The following is a 13471-nucleotide window of genomic DNA, read 5'->3' as shown; positions in this document are numbered from 1 at the left end:
ACATGCTGAGCCTCATTTTACTTCAGGCAAATGGTATTTTCTTATCATCTCAGCCTTGGGAAGTTTACAGAGAGTGGTAAATCTTATCTTGACATATTAGTACTTAATCAACATACTCTATACTCCTCTCCCAAGTCAAAATATACTTTACTGCTTCAAAGAAATCCGAAAAGACAAGCACATGGCCCTCAAGTAAAGAAGCCTGCAGGAACGTATTACCTTACTCATCGTATATTCATAAATAACTAATATGTGCAAGTTTATGTCAAAATATGGCCACTACTGGTCATAGCTGGGCAGTTCATGGGCTCTGTGGTACCACTGAGAGGTTCAGTAAGGTTTCTGGAATAGTTTCAAACACAGGATTAGCAGAGAGTAATAAATAGACAGTCATTTTATGAAGATTTTAAACCAAAATTGCTTATATTTTATCTTTTAAATAACATCTGGCTTTGGTTTCCTAGTCAAGAGGGACAATAAACTAGACTTATGTCTTCATAAAGGGCATGATGCTAATCAAGTCAAGCTGCAGCACACATGGATATTTTTTGACCACCCTTATGTTTAAGTTACCTTTAAAAAAGCAGCCCCAATGTCTAAGTAGCTAATAGAAAGTTGTCCTGGGTAAAAAGTCATTTGTTTTTCAGTAGGGTAGTAGAAGTTCTTGTGGTTTCTGGAGAAGCTTTTTTTTCTATTTTTCCAAGCAAGGTGTTTGATCCCATTGTCTTCAATGATGATTTGTCCAACTAAAATCTATGGTGTACAGGGTTGGTTCACCACACAGTTGGCCACGTGCAGTTGAGCAGTAACGCAGCCTACCTTTTCATCATACAGGTGGAAAAAATTCTTACCATAACTGAAAAATTTCTTAAAATACTTTGTCATGCAACTTCCATCAGACTGATACAAGTCACCCAGTGAACACTCTACTTTTCAAGAATGATACATACATTTAAAAATCAAAGCCCCTGAGTAAGAAACAAAGACATAACTCGGCTTCTCTTGTCTGTTCTGCTCTTTGATAACAGTCACGATATCTTTAGACTGCTGGTATATTTACAAGATTCAAAACAACCAACTGGTGGCTTTACAGTAACAAATAAGATTCCCATTCATTTAATTAAGTAACACCCAGCACCACCACTATTATAATCGCTAGTAAGCATCTCTGCATAGCTATGAATATCTAAATAACTTTTGAAAACCAGACCAAGGTTCTCAGGAATGCTTAAGACGATATTCAGAACAGAACAGTATAGACAGACTATCCAAATCCCACAGCCAGGAACACAAATCACTAAATAGGGTCAAATTCCCCTTTGCTCAAGGAGCCTGCAGCAGTTTGCATCACTTAGCCTTATTCAAGTCCTCAAAACAGAGCTCACAGTAAAATATGTTAAATGACTGCAAGGCAAATGAATACAATCAAGGTCACATAAAAACAGAGCTGCCAAATAGGGTAGTTCCTTGTCCAGGAAGTATTTTCCCTTGAATTACAAAGTTTTGGTACAGCAGGGTGAATTTTTAACAGTATACTAACCACAGAAAGCTCTTATTTCCAATAGCGTTGTCAAAATACATCTTGAAGACCATTTAAGCTTTAGGTTTGCATAATTTGGTTTTTTTGGGTTTGGTTTTTTTTTGTTTTTTTTTTTAAGCAGAGTGCATGCAAATTGCTTGCAGCACTTCTATTTGGGGGATTGTTTCAACAGCCTATTCTTGGGTAGCAGACTTGTAATGCTTCAACGTGCGAGCAGAAGGATCAGTAGCTTTAACCCATCTTGGCATCCAGTAGTGGGGCAGCCAGTTGCTTCGCCCTGGGTAGTGCTTTTCAAAGATCTGGCGGTAGTAATAGCTTTCTTTTGTTTTAGGAGGATTGAAAGGATATTTCTCTGCTGCCTTTTCCAGCAGAAGGTCATCAACCTATAGACATAAGCAAAACTCAAGTTTCAGTTGCAAATACATTTAACTTTCACAAGTCAATTTGCTGCAAGTTAAAGACATACAAGGATTCACCAATGACTGAATGCCCATAGGTTTAAAAAAAAAAGTCTATTCTAGAGGCAGAAGTTTCTGACAGCTGAATTTTTGTCATAGGCTCCCTTGATCTTTATGAATACATAACTGTATTTCCAGTGCTATTAATATTTCTCTCTGCCCATTTCTCTTCGGGTTACGATCACCTTTATTAGTAAGGTCACAAAAACTTCTTTGCTATCCTTCTCTTTGCTGTAAATCCACCAGAACAACTTAAAGCAGTCTTTTTTGCCATCTACGTGGCTTCCTGGTTTTTTTTCCCTCAGCTTGGAGAGCTGTTTACTCCGCTTGTATAACCAAGCTCTTAGCAACAAAAGACCTGGGATGCAGAGGCAAAGACACCTGCAGTTGCTAAGTTGGCTAAGAAAGGGAGAATGAATAGTTGCACCAGCTGAGGCAATTTCTAAAGCAGCTAGCTTCCACCACCAACATACTGTCTGACCCCTCACAGCCATGAAATAAATTTGCCCCCACTACACCAATGCAGGCTCAGTCCAGGCAGCGCAACACTGTTGCCTTAACCAACTGCCTTCTTGCCTGTGGATATAGAGAAAGAAAATGGGAAATAAGCAGTTGGTGGTAGGACAGACAAGCACCTGTCCACAGGCCCAGCTACACACATTTCTGTAGAACAGAGCTCTGGTGTAAACTGGGTGTTACTCCTTCCTCTTGATGATTAAACTACCTCTGTACACCAGAGATGATTATCCTGTCTAAAGCCAAAATACTGTAAGTCTTCATTGGTTAGCAATGCAAGCAGACGTTTTAAAAAGCAAAAGGCCTTAGCTAGGCATGACTGGGAAAAACAAATGACATAAACAAGAAAGGACATTATAAAGTCATTATGCTGTTACTCTGCTGCAGAGTAAGTTCATGCAAGTGCCTTCAGCTGAAGCAGCTGCTTTGCGTGTAACCCAGAAATTGTGTTTGCTGATACACAATCTAATTTGCAACCCAGATACTTAAGTGAAGCTCATTTCCTTACACAGTCACTTCTTTCAGACTCTAGCATTTCTTCATATCTATGATTTGAAATGCCTTTAACCAACTCAGATAGCTAGAAGACTATGATTAAAGTTTATCTTGCTCCTCCATGATGAAGCTCAAGTTACCGTCCTACCCAGATTTATTCTCTCAAGTAAGCATGCAAGCTGCCTCCCCTTGGCCGCTATATCTAATATACCTAAACGTGAAAGACAAAAGAAAAAAAGAAAAAAAAAAGGTGGTATTGTACCTGTTGATCAATATAATCCTGAAGAATAGAAAACCAGGATTTCTTTACTGATGCTATACCATCACTGAAAGCTTCTTTGGGTCTCCAGAGTATTTCTTTGGGAAGCAAGTTGGAATCTTCAAAGGACTGTCTTAAAAGGTATTTTTCAATTCCATTCTGTTTGCAGAAAAACAATGTCATGAGCCTCAGGAACTGCAGTACAAAGATCTGGCTTTAAACACTTAAGAAACGGTTTCCTTTCAGAAGGTCTGGTCAGAAAAGGGTTCCCAGTACCCAACAATCCAGCAAAATATTTAAGAGCATGCTTGACTTTGGGTAGAGGACTTAACCACTGAATTCAGCAATTTGGTAATGCTGAAAACACATATCGGTGAATTTGTAAGCTTACGCTTGGGTCCAACCCTAGTTTTACATACCTTTGGGATTCGCAGTTCTGCTGGTAGAGATAAATAATAAGAAGTAAATCGATGATCCAAAAATGGGACTCTCAGTTCAAGACTAAACAGGGGAAATAAATAGAAAAGATATCGAATTAATCCAACAAGTCATCTACTTACAAATTCCATAACAGTTAAGCTTTCCCTGACTTTCACATAAAGACAAGGTTTTCTGCTTTTACTTAGAAGAAATTTCACTTGCATTTCATGACTATCTGCATTTATTTCACCAATTTGGAAAGTTAAGAATATGGTCTGCACAGATTAAATAAAGATCTTGATGATTTATGATGCCATCTGCTGGATAGTTTCTAGTACAGTGAATTTAAAGACTACAATCCTGCAGGATTTGCAACAACTGTTGTTCCACGTAAGCAAAAAAAATCCCGTTGCCCCCAGAGAAAAACCAAGTTGCTCACTGGGGTTTATATCAGCATTTGTAAAGGTGTCACAGAACAAAGCAAGGATTTCTGCTGTCATTTCTGAAATCCGCATTTGTTTGTGTTTTCAAGAAACAAAAAAGGAGCCTGCATGGACACCATTAAGTTATTGACTACTGATCATGCAGCATTTGCACAAGTTCTCTCCTACACCAGTGGCAGATATACACGTACAGAGTCTTCCTGCTTACATTCTCTTATGTATACCATGGCTTCTAAGGACACTGAAGGCAACAAACAGAATTACAGTAACTGTGTCTTCAGTAGGAAGAACCCCTCTCAGTAGGAAGAACCCCTCTCACTGTGTTTCCTCAAAAGACATTATGCTGCCCAGCTTCCAAGTCAAATGGGGATGTTATACTGCATTCTAGTAATTTCATTGTCTCTGTAGCTTCTCCTCTGATAAAAAGTATTACTTCAGGTAATACCCGCCTTACCAAAAAAAAGCATCACCATTCAGCAATCAAGTACTGAGGCTCAGTTTCCACATATACTGACAAGATTTGCATTGCAAGTCTTTCCCCACAGTTATTTTTTTCTAAGTACTTTCATCCTTTCTCCCATCATTTCCTCTCTACTCTTAATTCCTCTCCATACAATGGTTCTTTCTTCCTATGAATGCTGTGAAGCTGACCCCAGCTTCTTTTCAAGAAATAGCAAGTCTCCAAAGTGCGGACAGTGTGACATTAAACAGCCTTGAATATGTGGCCAAACCTTTCAGCACAAAACAAATTATGAGGCAAATAGCAGGTCTCCTGCACCCTGTCCATCTTTTATATAGGAAAGAGAAACATAAGAAGGTTATAAAAACCTGGGCAAGTAATTGTGTGGCAGGATCAATACACAATGCAAGTTTCCTGACCAGTAAGTTGCTTTGCCAAAGGTACCATCTTTTTCTCACCTATAGCCAGCTTCCCGACAATATTCTCCTTTTAATTCATGTATTTCTTTAGTAAAATAATGCTATTTTCTGCAGTGTACAATTTGGTGGTTCTTTAAGGTATCAGTCACAGACTGTATCCTAACATCTCTTTATTACAGTCAGCTATCCGAGTCAATGCACATACTTTTCTCTTTCAGTATGTTTTTATTCTTCATATGCATGATGATTATCAGATTCAAAATTCCTCTTTGTCTAAACCTCAAAATAACCCACACTCAAATACAACTTTGCCTGCCTTCCGTAACTCTGCATATTTGTATTTCTAATCCACTGCTTCTATAAACACCAGTACAACCCCAGACAAAAGATATTTCCTGCATTAGTTGGCAACACAGTGGGCTCTACAATCACAGAAAACCAGATTAAATTTTGCAGTGTTGCTCAAATTCCTTCAGCCTACAACTTCAATTTTAAAGTCATAGAATCATTTAGGATGTAAAAGACCTTTAAGATCTTCAAGTCCAACCATAAACCCAGCACTGCCAAGTGCACCACTAAACTATGTCCCTGAGTGCCACATCTATGCCTTTTTTAAATACCTCCAGGGATAGTGACTCAACCACTTCCCTGGGCAGCCCTTTCCAATGCCTGACAACCCTTTTGGTGAAGAAACTTCTTCCTAATATTCAATCTAAACCTCCCCTGGTGCAACTTTAGGCCATTTCCTCTTGTCCTATTGCTTGTTATTGGGGAGAAGAGACTGACAGACACTTGGCTACAACCTCCTTTCAAATAGTTATAGAAAGCGTTAAGGTCTCCCCTCAGCCTCCTTTTCTCCAGGCTAAACAACCCCAGTTCCCTCAGCCACTCCTCACAGGGCTTGTGCTCTAGACCCTTCACCAGCTTTGTTGCCCTTCTCTGGACACGCTCCAGCACCTCAATGTCTTTCTTGTAGTGAGGGCCCAAAACTGAACACAGTAGTCCAGGTGTGGCCTCACCAGTGCCGAGTACAGGCCGACGATCACTTCCCTACTCCTGCTGGCTGCACTATTTCTGATACAAGCCAGGATGCTGTTGACCTTCTTGGCCACGTGGGCACACTGCTGGCTCATATTCAGTCAGCTGTTGATCAACACCCCCCCCACCCCCGGTCCTTTTCTGCTGGGTAGCTTTCCAGCCACCCTTCCCCAAGCCTGGGGCGTTGCATGGGGTTGCTGTGACCCAAGTGCAGGACCCGGCACTGAGCCTTGTTGAACCTCATACAGTTGGCTTCAGCCCATCGATCCAGCCTGTCCAGATCCCTCTGCAGAGCCTTCCTACCCTCAAGCAGATCAACACTCCCACCCAGCTTGGTGTCATCTGCAAACTTATTGAGGGTGCACTCAATCCACTTGTCCAGCTCATTGATAAAGATATTAAACGGAACTGGCCTCAATACTGAGCCCTGCGAAGCACCACTTGAACATCTTTTAAATCACACAAGTCCTCAGCATCCAAGAGACTATGGTTTACCCATGCGCTGCAGTAGTTCTGTCTGCACGAAGTACATCAAACAGGTACAGCTCCTTCAGAAGCCTCTCGCTCTCTTCTGCAGCTTCTTCAGGAGACGGCGCCTGTAACCAGACATATGCATGTAGCACGCAGACATAATACAGCTGCACTGAGGGAACCACTACTTGCCGTCTGGTGTTTGAGTTGTACTGACCACTGAGTGATCTCAGAACTAGCAAAGACCACATACAAGAAATAATATTCTCTGGAATTTTGACGTTTAAAAAAAGTTATTTTTCAAGTGATTAAATTGAATCCATTGGATTTTATGCCACCTTAGGAGAAATTCTCAGCAACTATACACCTGTGGCAACTCTCCAACTTCACACCTTGAAATCTCAGTAGAGATTTTCTGTTGAAGGAGAGAACAAGCAGCTCAAGGGTTTTCTATATAGTGAATATGTTTACCTTATGGAAATATATATATCCTTGTGTCAGCTCATCTGATCCTTCTCCTGAAAAAATGACCACACTGTCTGTTTTCTTCCGTATATATTTGGAGACAAGATACATACCTTAAAAAAAAATATACAGTTATTAAAATACGGCTACAAGTATGGTGCTATATACAGCTAGTACAGTTTTAAATTTAGCATTATAGAAGTTCTCTCCTACACTGTTTTCTTCTGTAGCAAACAACTGCAACACACTAAAATAACATCTCATTGTTATTCAAAGCCATCAACAGCCACACAAACTAAGTGCTGCAAATACATCTAAACTGTGTACTCATATTTAGCCCTCAAACTATCAGAAAGGGGTGTGTGTGTGTGTGTGATCCTGGGAACGCTGGAGCATTCCCATGGGAACACATATAGGAGTTGCTCTAAGTTTGAAATTAAGCACATGATTAATTCCAGCACTGTCCTGAACAAACCTTCTAGCTTTGGAGAACAAAACTACCAGCAAAAGTTGCTGCTTAACTCTCTGCCACTGTGGGCTGAACTGGATGAAGCCCTTTATTCTGCTTAATAAATAATTATTTAAAAAAAAACAGAATTATGCCCTCTCCTCATTACATCTTTCCAAACAATATGCTTTTATAACAAAAGAGATCTAATGAAAAGAATCTAGCTCATTATTTCTCATACTAATCAGCAATCACAAAGAAAGATGACAGATAAAAAGTTGGCTTTATTTTTTAAAGAAACACTTTCAATATTTCACATTGCAAAGTCCTATCTTCATGTACCAAATTCCACTCAGGGACCTGAAAGTTCAAAACTGTGCTGCCTATTTGGCTTATTAACTTTTTTACAATGTTTCAGGCTGACACAAGATTAACTGGGTAAAACATCATAGCTGGCATTACACAGACGGTCACATTTGATAACAGTTTTTCATTCTTATCAGGTTGGAAACCCTTTGTAAGAAGCTGCTGGTGACTTCCTTCATTTCTCAGAATCAAACATACATTATAAGAAGTCTGCCTGGCTTGAGTGCACGTGTTACTAGATGGTGACAAGAAATACTTCACTTTAGTATTAAAATTATGCAAGGAATAGGGTAATCATAACTGTTTTGCTACCGTAACATTCAGTACCTCAGATAACCTGTAAATTTTCCCCCTTCCCCCAAGGTTCATACTTAGAGCAGAAAATCTAGACCTAGACCTAACATTTCTTCTTCATATAACTTTTCTTTTTCATCCCAAAGCTTCAGGAACAGCTCTTGACAATCATTTTGTACAGTCAGTGACTTTAAAATGAATAAATGGTTTTGCCTCAGTGTGGTATCACAGATAAGACTAGAGAGCAGAACTTGGGAGTCCCAGTTCCCAGGTCCTGCGACAAGTAAAGGATCTAGTAGATGACTACATGATTTTGCATAGAATTTTATTTGGCAATATAAAGAAAATATTGCTATTAAAAAAATCTTACCAATTGAAGCTCTTATTGTTGTTATATCATAGGTTTCCAAGGAGAAAATAACCTCCTCTATTGCCTGAATTCCTTCTTCAGAATTAAATATTACTTCATGGTGTTCACTGCCTATATGTGCTGCCACCTGTTTGTAAAAAGTCACAATAATGTATCATTTTTCAATTAAAACATTTTTTAAACATACATTGTGTTTAAAACACACACACTGAGTGAAAGCACCAGCTCCCTTCTGCCACAGTTAGAACTATATGACGTTATGCCAAGAAAAGACGATACTATAGCAGCCCCTCTGACTTGCAGTGGTATATTTGCCAGAGGGAACATAGTGTCCCTCATTACAGTGTTCAATCATGATTGCAACAGATCATCCAGCTGCTTGCCCACAGCATAATAGAATCTGTAGAGCCTCTAAATACTCCAGATATTTGCCCTGAAGAGAAAAAGCAGTTCAAAAGCCATGACAGCCTGGACACCTAAAGGGTACCCCAGATGCCAAACAGTTGGTACAAGGCTCTTAATTCAGTAAACTGAAGATTATCTTACAATATTTAACATATATGCAAATGCCATACCACAGGAACCATGGCATGTAGATTTACCCTAAAACTCAAGAGGCAGAATTGAGACAACTCCAAAGTACCATCCTTTTGGTAAAAATGCAATGGGAGTCTGTCATGAAAGTCTTCCAAATGCAAGAGAAAACAGGTAAGGCTCAATTATCTCTTTCATAAGATTTAACTAAGCAGCAAATGTTGTACTAAATGATTTACTGCAAACTGATTTACATCATAGCAATACATGAATATTTAGTACTACTATTAATACTGTACCATGAAGTTAGCATCATTAATATACATTGTTTAGCATTCAGCACCTCAGAACAAACTGAAAGCAACGCTTACTGTACCTTTCTGGCAGCCAGTAAGTCAGGACTGTTTTCCATTCCTATTGCAAAGGTTTGTAATGGATAATTGATGTTGATTTCTTTCATCAGTTTCAGAAGAACAGCTGCAACCAAGCTGGAATCTAAGCCCCCTGCCAACAAAGCAAATTATTTGGTTAGGTGGTTGACTGTTTTTTTGTTTCCCCTTAAGGACACTGAATCTAGATAGTGGAATCTCATGAGTGGGCTTCATTTTTAAGCTGTGTGAATCCAGGGTATTTCTGTACAAGTGCACATTTACCCCTGCTTAACAAGAGAATCAGGCAATTTTAGTGGAACATCTTCAGTAACAGTTGTTGGTATTTTTGGTGTCAGAAGCATCAGTGGAAATCCTTCTTTAAGAGACACAGAAAGTATTCTGAAAACACTGTACCACTACAGAACATGCCCCTTCTCAACTCTGCTAAAATGGTATTTGTTCTCCATTTCAAAACTGCTCTCTATCTTCTTCTTACCTACGCATCTGATACTCTATTGACAGAACTATGTAAATTTTTTTTTAGTTTGCTGTTTGAATAAAAAAGAATTAAGTAAAAGAATAGAACATTTAGTTCTGTTTGGTGAAATCCTTAGTTAGGGATTCCACTCCTCCTCAATCATTTTTCAAAAGTGGAATTAATTTTTTAAACATCACTTCAAAGTGAAAAGGTTTACTACTGACATTGGGTTTTTCTCCTCCTCTTCCTTCTCAGAGGAGGCCAGAAGGAAGGATTTGAACAGTGTGGAAAATCAACAAAAAATAAAACCAAGAGATGCATAAGGTGCCCAGATGTACTCTAAGACTCCACCTTCTTATTCTTATGAGCGAGTTCTGCTGATCCTTGACTAGTTCTACTTGCTGCTCCCTTTTGAAGTACTGAGCAAAACACAGTACCTGTTCTCCCACACCTGCCTGCAGTTCTGACAAGCATGAGGCAAAATCCTCTTTCTCTGTTTCCTACAGTCTGCATGTTTTTTTAGCTGAGTGCATTAGCACCCATTCCCACCCTGATCCCCTTTGCAGGCATGCTACCTTGTAAAAAAAAAAAAAAAAAAAAAAATCTCCTTCTGTAGAAATCACATGCAGAATCTGAGAAAGGGACAGCACAGAAATCAAACTGAGTGCTTGGGATGCAGAAATCTGGGAAATCAAAACCTGAGTTTCCACTGTGAAGCTGCAGAACTCCCTCTGTGATTGGAAACAAAAGCATTTCTCCAACAGAGATGTTCCAAGCATATTCAAAATTGTGAAGCACTGAGATACTCTGGTATTATACCAGCATGGGCACTTAGTTTTGCTACTAATACATTCTGCATGTGCATCTGAGGAGCTGCTGACTGCCTTCTAATTTGATATCTGAAATCTGGGGGTTGAACAGGCTTGTTACTGGGACTGGGATCTTCCAACTCAGTGTATGTTCCTGTTTCATTTACCTCCCTCCTACTTTTTATGATGCCACAGTAAGGAAATGGTCCAACGGTATCTCCTAGTCAGTTCCCCCTCATTCAAATGCACATTTAATAGGGTGCATGATAAATGAGTGTAATTACTGATGTTCAATGCATGCATGAACAGCATATCAGAACTCTAACCACAAATAAAAAGTGCTACAAAAACACAGTAAATATGGTGTCAGTCCTATAACTACAAAGCCTTACTTCTCTAAAGCACTTCTGTACACTGATCTGGTAACCACCAGATCACAACACTGATCAGCCAATCCAGTGAACAACTTCCCGTACCACAAGCTATTACCTTACCTGAAAAAAAACAATGTAGCAAATAATTTTGGTCTAGATGCTCCCCTGTAATTTGGTAAATCAAGGGCAGTCTACGATGGAGGCTAAGCAAGGAAGGTGATAAGAACTTCAGTTCCTCCTGCAAGCTGAACATACCAAGGTCTTTTTCTATGTTCACTCAGTGCAAAGTAAATGTAATAATCAAATTTTCTTTTCATATACCAACCTAAGCATAAATCTTTCATGTTTAAGAGTATATTGGGTGATTTTTCAGTAAGAGCATTGTATTTCTTTCTTCTTAGTTAAAAATGGTCAGTGTTTCAACAAGCCAGCATCCCATCCCAGAGTAAGCTTTAAAAGCATAAGACTTTCAAGATACTTGTAAACTGGAAAACTTTATCACAAACTAACAAGTTCTCTCAGATCACTTCAGGTACATCACAGCAGAACTGCTAGCATACTTTCCTCTCGCTGGCAGATTATGGGCGAAAGAGAGAAAAGACATAAGAATTGCGATTCTTGCTTCTTACCTGACAAAAGACAGCCAATCCTTCTGTGAGCCATCAAACGTTTTCTAACAGCATTTTCAAACAGAATACGGATGTTGCTTTTCACTGTTTCAAGATCAAAGCCTGTCCAGAAAATAAGAGGAAAAAACCCCCAAACCAAGAAGTGTTACTTGGACTTTGCTGGATTATGCAACTAGGAAAATATTTTTCTGAATTTCCTTTGATAAAGAGGGCATGCAAGTTCAAATATATTTGTACATGACTTCCTACAAAAACAATTCTCAAGTTCCTACATTACAAAGGTTCTTCCAGGTTTTTTTAAAATGGTACTTTTTTAAACCAACCAATACAAATTTCATATTCAGAGACTGTAATTATTTCACTTAAGTATCAAATGCTTTGTTGTACTACCTGAAGGCAGAGTTTCTACTGTATCACACGTAGCATGGAGTGGTTCATCTTTATAGCTATGAAATTTTACTAATTCCACTGATGCAACTTTGCCAGAGGGCTTTAAATCCAACACTTCATAATGACCCGGGAGAAACGGTTCCACTTTAGGACATAAGGATGTTGAATGCTTTAAGTTGATAAGTCCTACAGGTAAAATGGAAAAAAAAAAAAAGTCAGAGCTTTTAACCTAGGATGGTTAAGTTATACCTCACTCAACAGCCTCTGTACCAAAACTATATAAAAATATTTTATCCAGATCCTAAATTTGGTATTAAAAAATATAATTTTGAGTCCAAGTCTGCCTTGCATTCTGCTTCTGGCAGGTTGGGCACACAGATCTGAGCCATCTCTAGTTGAGGCAGACAGCAGAGAAAGGAAGCCAGCAAGTACTACTAATTGGTAAGTAGCAATTTATTCCTATAAGCATTAAGAGAAACATTTTTCTAATGGACTACATGATGCCCAGGTCAAGGTGTAATATGCTTATGAGAATTCAAATAACCGTTAATAAATGATTTTGTGTTTAAAATTAAGTGTAGTTAAGCTAACAAGGGGTTTGCAATAAAACTACATCACTGAAGTGATTGCTTTAATTGACATTGATTTAGTGATTTCATAACTCATCAGTTCCAGACTGATCTACATTGCTGCTCATGAACACCAAGAATCAGACCTGTAGCCAAACCTCATTTCCATTCATCTTGTGAAAGAGGACTTTTTCTACTTGCTGGTCACCTGGATGCCACTTGAGGAACTCCACAAAAGAGATCCTGAATTGCTGGTAGAGAGGGACCAGTAATCCACTGTGACGCTTATGGGACATATAGAAAATATTCACTTCCTTTCTTCCTTCCCAAGAAGCAGAGCTGGTACAGCTCTGGTACTACTCAGTACTACTATTACAGGAGTCAATCTACATTGGAGTCTGATAATAAAATTGATACACAGTAAATGGGAGAGACACAAGTAATCATGAAAATCAATTTTAGACAAAGTGCATTTTAGGCAATAAACTCCCTTTTGGCACTGTTTGGGTTTGTTTCTACAAGTGTCAAGGCTAGAGATAATTACTTTAAAAAAAAAGAGTATTGGATGTGTCATCTCAAAGGAAAAAATTACCATCAAATAAAGTAAGTGTCAGTAGAAAATGCTGCAGGAAATTTCAGTAAGGTTTTAAAATTCTTGGCTTTTACAGATTAGCAGTTCCTGTGGCATTACTTCCCAGTTCATCATAGAACTCCAGGAATGAATTCTAATATAATTTATTGTAGCATAAATCTAGCCTAACTCTATAGACTACATTTAACTTTGGGGTAACGTAAAACATCTTGGGCTCAATGCTGCTATGATTCCAGAACAGAAAGAATTATAAAATTAAATAA

The 13471-nt window shown here is 38.8% G+C and overlaps 1 protein-coding gene across 7 annotated transcripts in view; it reads right to left on the bottom strand.

Moving 5' to 3' along the window:
* Positions 1–13471, bottom strand: part of ASNS (asparagine synthetase (glutamine-hydrolyzing)) — a 29069-nt gene continuing 15598 nt past the window's right edge. For 3 of the 7 annotated variants that reach the window (XM_054815017.1, XM_054815015.1, XM_054815018.1), the window contains 9 exons: positions 12048–12233; positions 11658–11759; positions 9373–9500; positions 8463–8589; positions 6991–7097; positions 6544–6644; positions 3688–3769; positions 3272–3463; positions 1–1923 (listed from right to left, as the gene is read on the bottom strand). In XM_054815017.1, coding sequence (XP_054670992.1) covers positions 1714–1923; positions 3272–3463; positions 3688–3769; positions 6544–6644; positions 6991–7097; positions 8463–8589; positions 9373–9500; positions 11658–11759; positions 12048–12233 — 1235 coding nt within the window. In that variant the 3' untranslated portion in view covers positions 1–1713. The remainder of the gene's footprint in view (positions 1924–3271; positions 3464–3687; positions 3770–6543; positions 6645–6990; positions 7098–8462; positions 8590–9372; positions 9501–11657; positions 11760–12047; positions 12234–13471) is intronic. The other 4 variants (XM_054815016.1, XM_054815014.1, XM_054815019.1 and 1 more) reach the window with 2 other exon arrangements.

Source organism: Grus americana, chromosome 2, assembly GCF_028858705.1.
Source record: "Grus americana isolate bGruAme1 chromosome 2, bGruAme1.mat, whole genome shotgun sequence".
NCBI classification, from domain to species: domain Eukaryota; kingdom Metazoa; phylum Chordata; class Aves; order Gruiformes; family Gruidae; genus Grus; species Grus americana.
The sequence above is the reverse complement of the archived record's forward strand: the minus strand, read 5'-3'. Positions and strand labels throughout refer to the sequence as shown.